The sequence below is a fragment of the Natator depressus genome, chromosome 9 (genome assembly GCF_965152275.1).
Source record: "Natator depressus isolate rNatDep1 chromosome 9, rNatDep2.hap1, whole genome shotgun sequence".
Taxonomy (NCBI): domain Eukaryota; kingdom Metazoa; phylum Chordata; order Testudines; family Cheloniidae; genus Natator; species Natator depressus.
This window is the reverse complement of record NC_134242.1, coordinates 40643727-40652604: the sequence shown is the minus strand read 5'-3', so window position 1 is coordinate 40652604 and position 8878 is coordinate 40643727. Positions and strand designations below refer to the sequence as shown.

The following is an 8878-nucleotide window of genomic DNA, read 5'->3' as shown; positions in this document are numbered from 1 at the left end:
GGCCCGGTCGGGGGAAAGCTGAAAGCAGGGGCAAAAAGTAAGGAAAGCCCAGGCCAGAGGGCCGCAGGAGAGTGTGAGAAGGGAGCCTTATTCCTTGTAGAGGGAAGACAGTTTGCTATAGATTAATTAAAGTGTGAGAAGGGAGCCTTATTCCTTGTAGAGGGAAGACAGTTTGCTATAGATTAATTAAAGCACCTGAAGCCAGTCACCTGATAAAACCCCCATGCTTCAATCAGAGAAGGGAAGGAGTTGAAGCAGAGAGGAGAGTTCGGAGAAGTGCTGTGGTGGGCTAAGAAGACCAAGACCCTAGGTAAAGGGACATCTGTTTTGTGCAGAGGGAGGGCAGGAGAGGGAAGTAGCCCAGAGGAAGGAACTGCTAGTTCAAGTGGTTTATGGCTATCCCTCGGGCCCCTGGGCTTGGACCCACAGTAGAGGGTGGGCCTGGGTCTCTCCCTCTCCACTCCCCTCCTCTAGGACACTAGTGGGGCAGTTAATACCCCAGTTCAGGGGTTCAAAACAGCCCTCCCCAAGAAGAGAGAGTGCGAGACCCATCAAAGTACTGCTGGCAATTTGCCACATTATCCAAAAATCATCTTAATATTTTCTGGAAAAAAGTGGAATGTTTACATTACAGACTTCTTGTGATGCTCCTTGTAGCATAAATCTTTTTTTTTTTTTATTTTGTAGGTCATTGACCCTGTATATTTTATCTGTTCCTTCTGTGCCTTTGTAGTCTGAGTCAGTTTGACTACTGAAAATGCACATATGTGGGGACATTTTCAGGAAGATACAGAGATTTGCCATGTGATTCCCATTAATATTAACAGGTATCATGCAGGCAAACCTCTCTGCACCACACTTACATTTACTTCTAAGGGATGGCTGGATGGGTGATAAGCATTACAGTGCATCTTTTAAAAATCAGCTGTAGTGTATTTGGCTGATTTTACAAGATAGGGATTGATGTGCTCCCAGTTGGATATCAGAAAGCATTATCAAGTCTTATAGCATGTACTAAAAGCCCTTATGACATGTTTGCAGGAAAATCTTACTGTGCATACAGAACAGTCTATTTTGAAACAGTTAACAATTCAGGGACTAAGGGGTTTCCTCCAACCTAATAGTAGTAGAGTTGCTTACCACAGCCTAATTCCCTGTCATAGTTCATTTTTTCAATAAAAGATGAGAGACAAATATTGGTAAAAATGAATTTTCCCTAGATCCAGGTCTTTCCTGTCAAATGACTTTACTGCTGGGTTTTTTTCTTACACCATCTCTCTCCTTTTTCTACCCCCACGATGGAGATTAGAAGGGAATAGCTGCCCTAACTTTCACTAGCTATAGTAGCCAAAGCAGCAGTAGAATAACCGTTCATCCCAGCTCTGTAGTGGAAGGTTTCAACCAAGGATGCGGAACCCTGCTGTACTGTGTTTCATCTGTCTTCTTGGGTGTGCAGGAAGGGGAGGAGGAAGGGGAAAAGGGTTTGGAATCCTGTCTTCTACCTAGTGAAGGAATCAAGTTGTCATAGAGGATTGGTGGGGTTTTTTGGAGGGGTGAAAGAAGGGACAAAGAACCTCCCCCTGTAGCATGAGAACCCTCCACCTACTATCTAGCTCCCCTCTCTCCTCTCCTCTTTCCCCCCAAACACTCCTCTTTCTGACCAGGCCCATTCCCATTTTATCTCATTCTTCCCTCCTCTGTAACTCCATTCTCCCTCTCTTCCCTGAAAGCAGCCCAGAGGCTGATTCTACAGCCCAGTTGTGGTGGAGCTGTTGGGAGTCTTAGGTTCAAGTATCAGAGTAACAGCCGTGTTGGTCTGTATTCGCAAGAAGAAAAGGAGGACTTGTGGCACCTTAGAGACAAACCAATTTATTTGAGCATGAGCTTTCGTGAGCTGCATCCGATGAAGTGAGCTGTAGCTCACGAAAGCTTATGCTCAAATAAATTGGTTAGGTTCAAGTAGCTTCCCAGCTATTCTCCCCCCTTCCAACCGTGTACCTTGGCTATCCTAGAGCACGTCTCATTCCCTGAAAGCAGCCCAGTTATCCCACCCCAAAATCTGTTTTATTTACTGTCTCTCTTATATGGCGCTAGCCCCAAGGTCTCAGAAACCTTCATCCATTGTTCTGTGCCATGAAATCCCTTTTATGTTTCTCAATCCCCTACCAGATACTCTCTGGGTCCTGCTCTTCCCTGAGGGGAGTAGGGGTAGGAAGGGAAGGGCTGGGAATGCTTCTATAGCCTTTGTTGGGAGGGAGGAGAGTGGGACAGGTTTGGAATCCTCCCACGCTCCAGTCTATCCTCCATCCCATCTTTGTACCGGTGTCTGGGGGTAGGAGAGGGGCTTGGACTGGAGCCCTGGTCTATCCGTTTTACCCCCTACTCTGCTTCTCCTGCGTGCGTGGAGGTGGGTGTGTGTGGGAAGGGCACAGGTGCGAAGGGCTCTGTCTCTGCTGCACCCTCTATTCCATTCCCCAGGTGTGTCTGCTCTGCCTTTGGAACCCTACTGCTCTCTCTGCTCCAGCCCCAAGCTGCTTAAGGTGGGGGCTGGTGGTGGAAGTGGCAGGGGGAGTTTGGGGAACCCTACTGCTGCTCTCTCTGCTTCAGCCCCAGGCCCGTTCTCCTGGCGGCTGGTGGTGGAAATGGCAGGGGGGAGCCTGGAACCCTGCCTCTCTCTCTGCTCCAGCTCCCGGGGTGGGTGAGCGCGCGGAAGGGTGGACCCCGGCTGTCTCGGCGCTTCAGCTCCCACTCGCCCCTCCTCTCTGTCTGTGTGTGGGGGGGGGAGGGGGCTCCGGGCTGGAACGTGGCCCCCTCACCCCGTGCTGTTCTCGCTCGCTCTGCTCATGAATATTCATGAATCTCCTCCCTGTGACGTCGCAGCAGTCCCGGGGTGAAAGCTGGCGCTGCTCTGGTCCTGCCAGTGAGGCTGTGAATGACTGAGCAGCAAGCGAGGAAGCCGCCGCCGCCACAGCAGCAGCCCAGCACCGCTCGCACCTGCAGGCTGTCCGCGGGAGAGGCGGGCGGAGGGAGCCGAGCGGCGCGCCCAGCAGCCCGCCCAGCAGCCCCCTGCGGGCCAGCGTTTGGTGGCGCTCACGTCTTGGCAGGAGCCGAGAGTCCCCACCTGCCTGGAGCAGCCCGGAGATGCTGAGGCTGCGCTGGGAGTCGATGGTGCTCCTGCTGGGGGTCGGGACCCTCCTGGCCGCTAAAGGTAGGTGGCGCGGCGAAGTTTCCCGGCAGCCTGCCGGGCCTGGGGGGAGCCCTGCCGGCCGCGCGGGGGGACGGTGACACTTGGCTGCCCTGAGCTCCGAGCCTGCGGCGTGGGGAGCGCCCAGGCTCCGGCAAAGAGCGGACACAAGTTTGGGGGCTCGCGGCGGCAGCCAGGCGTGCCGGGAGAGAGAGCCCGGTGCAGCTGGGCGGGTCCCGCTCCTGCTCGAAGGAGCTCGGGTCGCTGGGGTGGCTCGGAGGGAGCCAGCCGGGCTAATCATGCCGCGCACATGGCTTCCCCCGCCAACTCCTCACGTTGCTTGTGCATGGTGTGAAGTCAGTGCCGGCGTGGGGAGCAGCCCATCGCCAAGGGGACGCTGCGGAAAGTTGGAGGCACAAGGAGCCGGTGGGGCGCTGGGCTTGGCTTGGGGGGGGGGGGGGTGTCACCAGCATGTGGGGTTGAGGGGCTCTGGCTCTCCAGGAAGAGTCTGCCGGCTTCGGGTCGTTTACTCCAAGGGGAGAGGTCGGAGACCAAGCCGTTAGCTCGGGAGCCAGACCGGATCAAAAAGCTTACTCGTGTGACTGAGACACCCACCGCCTGCCTTACAGTGAATCCCAAGGGAGTGAGTGGGCAATAGCCGCCTCGTGGGGCTGGTGTTGCACGGCACTGGGGGAGGACAGCTTGCTGGGTACTCGGGAGAGCTGGGACAACGTTTGAATAACTTGTTGACTCCAACTTTCTTTTTTGTTGTTGTTGTTTTTGGACAAGATAAACATCCATGGGCGGCGGGGGAGGGTGTGTGTGTGGAGGAGGTGTAAAATGAAAGGATGTAAGGCTGATTTCTGCTGAGATTTACCGCGACTTTCCGATTACCGTTCCGGTTTGGAGATCACGATTGCATCTATTAGCTAAAAAGACACAGTCGTATTTAGGCATCTCAAATAGGTTGGGATGTCTCCTGGTTCAAAGTAAACAAATTGTCAGGGCTGACTGGGACACTGAAAGGAAAGTGTGTGTTTTGGGGTGTGTGTGGAGAAGGTAGTAACAATTACTTCTTCTGGGAGGCTGTCTAGCATCAAACCGCTGGGACCATCCCAAATTAACTGGGTCTGCTCCCTCTTTTTATCCTGTTGTTGTAATTAAATATAGATTGTTGGAGGCTTATTTAGATTTATCCTTCAATAACCTCTGCTTTTATGTAGGTCTGGCAACCCTTTGCTGCTGCTCATGTTGACACTTATGGATTGTTTTGGCCCATTAAAAAATAATCTGATTTTCCTTCTGACATTGTTCTCTTGCAGTTCTGCTTCTTTTCACTCTTACAAAGAGATTCAGAACAGAAGTTTTGAGGTCTTTAGCTTTAGTTTATTTTCAGATCAATTTAAAGTGATCTAATTACTGTGTTCATGTAAGAAATCCTGTCATTTGTATTATTTTTGTGGGGGGCTCTTTGGTGGCTAAATTACAACTGGACTCATGTAAAATCCAAGGAACATTGTATTCAATATGGAACCAATTTTTCTGGAAAAAGATTCCGATTACTTGAAAAAAAATGTAAACGATTCTCTCAATAGACAGAAATAGAGGAGCCTGAAGGAACTTAGTTCATATAAAGGGACTTGCTTTTTCTGTTTCATATTCAGTATATGTATTTGGAGCACTATAATATGCAATATTTGCAGGACAAATGTACTGTAAAGTTTGATAACCAATAAGGGGATGTATTTTAATGCAAGGATATATCTCCCTTCTTCTCTTTACCTACTTAGCATAAACTTTAAGATAACCACCTCTTGTTTTAGATATTTTCTTCTAGCAAATATGCTATCTTTTGTTTCTTCTTAGGCATCTTTTACAATGTTGTAGCCAGTTCAACAGACGGGCACATCTGAATTCTATATTTTTGTCAAGAGTTCTACTTTCCACTTAACCACTGGAGGGCTGCAAAGAGCACTTTTGGACTGCAATAATTTAAAAAATAAATGATTAATGCTTGATTAAAAATACTAATGACACTTTTGTTGTTTTACATGGCCTGCATTGTCCTCTACTACTTTGAATCCATATTTGTATTTAAAATGTGGTCTAATCTGTGGGTAAAATATCACAGTAAAGTGTCATATAATCACATGTAATGTATCTAGTATCTAATATACTTCTCTCTTTAGACTCTGGTTTTCATTTCCATCAATAAAGAGGGGAAAGATAAAGGTTGTGTAGATTTAAAAAAAAATTCATGGTGCTTTCTTCTTTCTCAATATATTTCTATATATGAGGAGGATTTGGAGTCAAAAGGCAGTTATGTACACATAGTTGAAAGGCTTGTTAGTGCTTCAAACTTAAAGCTATTTGGTAGCTTGAAGCTGAATGCTTTCTTGTTTGAGGCACTAGTAAGATGTCATGTACTTTGTACACAGCTTGTATGCCTTTTGTGATTGTGCATCTTGCTGTAGGGGGTAGCACAGACAATCCAGGACAATTATTCAGAGTTTCTCCATCACTCAACTATTCTAGTGGCACATTTTTAGATTAAAACACAGAAGGTTTTGGAGTGAGAGAGGAGATCATTGAAATCAGCAGTCCCTCTCCTGTTCATTCAGTAAGACTAATAGATGCCACTTTTAGGATTATTTGGAGTTACATGCATACAGTTGAGTTGTTGCTAAGTTCCCTGCAGGGTCTGTTTCCTAATCTGTGCAGCCTTCAAATGTTATCACTGAGCGCCTAGGAAGGGTTTTTCAGTACATTTTAACACACATGGCCACAAGTAGGAACAAATAAAAATGTAATGCCATTTCACTTCCTCCCTGTGGCCCCCACAAATCTGTGCATAAGGCAGATCATTAAAATTATTTCTCATTTTAATATTTGGTTGTTTAAATGTTCAGTTAAGCTTAATAAAAGATCCAGAACATCTTGTGGGATCTCACTCGTTGCACTGTTGAAATTCAACTCTTATTTGGAATCTGTGAGTAACATAAACACCACTTTAATCCTAATTTTAAGTACAGCAGGAAGCATCTCAATGATCTAAATAAGTAGGGGAACATTTTATACAAAATTAAATCATTTATATGTGCAAAACTTGTAGCCTTAGTCATTCAGAACACTTCCAAATCAATGGAACATTGAGTCCCACTTGGCAAATGCATTATGTGGCATCAGATATGACTGCCAGCAACATGAAAACAGCAAACCCAAAGGGACAGATACTTCATATTTTGCTTCCAACAAACGTATAAGCCTGAACTCTTCCCCCTGCATCTCCCCTAGCAAAAATGTTTGAGAATTTCATAGGAAGATATCTTAAATACTAAGATGAATGAACTTGAGTTCCTGGTATTAAATGAGGATATTCATATAATAGGCACCACAGAAACTTGGTGAAATGATGATGATAAATGGGACATGGTACACAATATAGAAATGCCAGAGTACGCTCATGCTGGGGGCGGGCGTAGCACTAAATGTGAAAGAAAGCACAGGGTCAAATATCATAAAAATCTTAAATGAATCAGATTGTACTCTAGAATCTCTATGGGTAGACATTCCATGCTTGAATATTAAGAATATAAGAGTAGGAATATACTACCGACCACCTGATCAAGATAGTGATTGTGTAATGCTCAGGGATATTAGCAAGGTTACCAAAACAGACAACCTAATAATGGGGATTTCAACTATCTCCCTATTAACTGGGAACGTCACCTCAAGATGGGATGCAGAGATAAAATATATAGACACCATAAATGACTTCATCTTGGATCAGCTAGTGCTGGAACTCACGAGGGGAGAGGCAATTCTTGATTTAATCCTAAGTGGCGCACAGGATCTGGTCCAAGAGCTGAATATAGTTGAACTGCTCAGTAATAGTGACCATAACATAATTAAATTTAACATCCTCATAGAGAGGAAAATACCAAAGAAATCCACCACAGGAGCATTAACTTCAAAAAGGAGGACTACACAAAAATGAAGAAGCTAGTTATACAGAAATTAAAAGGAACAGTCCCAGGAGTGAAATGCCTGCAAGCTGTATGGAAACTATTTAAAAACACAGTAATAGAGGCTCAAACTAAATGTATACCTCAATTAAAAAAACAGTAAGAGGACCAAAAAACCACCACTATGGCTAAACAACAGAGTAGAAGAAGCGGTTAGAGGCAAAATGACATCCTTTAAAAATTGGAAGTCCAATCCTACAGAGGAAAATAGAAAGGCACATAAACTCTGGCAAGTAAAGTGTAAAGGCAGGCCAAAATAGAATTTGAAGAGCAACTAGAAACTAACAGCAAAAATAATTTTAAGTACATCAGAAGCAGGAAGCCTGCCAAACAATCATTGAAACCACTGGATAATCGAGGTACTAATGGAGCACTCGAGGAAGACAAGGCTGTTTCAGAGAAGCTAAATGAATTCTTTGCATCAGTCTTCACTGCAGAGGATGTGAGGGAGTTTCCCACACCTGAGCCATTCTTTTTAGCTGACAAATATGAGTAACTGTCCCAGGTTGAGGGGTCAGTGGAGGAGGTTTTGGAACAAATTGATAAATTAAGCAGTAATAAGTCACCAGGACCAGATGGTATTCACCCAAGAGTTCTGAAGGAATTCAAATATGAAATTGAAGAACAAGTAACTGTGGTGTGTAACCTATTGCTTAAATCAGCCTCTGTAGCAGATGACTGGAGGATAGCAAATGTGATGCTGATTTTTAAAAATGGGCTCTGAGGCGATCTTGGCAATTACAGGCTGGTAAGCCTAACTTCAGTACCAGACAAATTAGTTGAAATGACAGTAAAGAGTAGAATTATCAGACCCATATAGATGAACATGATATTTTGGGGAAGAGTCCACATGGGAAAGGGAAATTATGCTTCACCAATCTACTAGAATCCTTTTGAGGTGGGTCAACAAGCATGTGGACAAAAGTGAGCCAGTGGATATAAGGTGCTGGACTTTTTGAAAGCCTTTGACCAGGTCCTACTCCAAAGGCTCTTAAGCAAAGTAAGCTGTCATGGGATAGGAGGGAAGATCCTCTCATGGATCAGTAACTGGTTAAATTATAGGAAACAAAGGGTAGGAATAAGTTGTCTGTTTTCCTAGTCAAGAGAGGTAAACAGCAGTGTCCTCCAGAGGTCTGTACTGGGACCTGTCTTGTTCAATGTATTCATAAATGATCTGGAAAAGGGGGCAAATAGTGAGGTGGTGAAGTTTGCAGATGATACGAAACTACTCAAGATAGGTAAGTTCAAAGCAGACTTTGAAGAGTTACAAAGGGATCTCACGAAATTGGGTCAATGGGCAACAGAATGGTAGATGAAATTCCAAGTTGATAAGTGCAAAGTAATGCACATAGCAAAATATAATCCCAGCTATACATATTAAGTATTGGTGTCTAAAGTAACTGTTTCCACTCAAAAAAGAATTTTGGAGTCATTGTGGATAGTTCTCTGAAAACAATTGCTCAATGTGCAGCAGCAGTCAAGGATGCAACTTCATGCTCTGGGTGTCCCATGACTTCTGACTGCCAGAAACTGAGACTGGATGACAGGGGTTGGATCACTTGATAATTTTCATGTTCTCTTTGAAGTATCTGGCACTGGCCACTGCTGGTAGATAGGATACTGGGCTCGATGGACCGTTGGTCTGACCCGATATGGCTGTTCTTGTGTT

The 8878-nt window shown here is 45.3% G+C and overlaps 1 protein-coding gene across 1 annotated transcript in view; it reads left to right on the top strand.

The window, feature by feature from the left end:
* The first annotated feature begins 2908 nt into the window (after positions 1–2908).
* The window catches only part of CLSTN2 (calsyntenin 2), a 697293-nt gene continuing 691323 nt past the window's right edge, over positions 2909–8878 (top strand). The window contains exon 1 of the mRNA XM_074963962.1: positions 2909–3208. Coding sequence (XP_074820063.1) covers positions 3142–3208 — 67 coding nt within the window. The 5' untranslated portion in view covers positions 2909–3141. The remainder of the gene's footprint in view (positions 3209–8878) is intronic.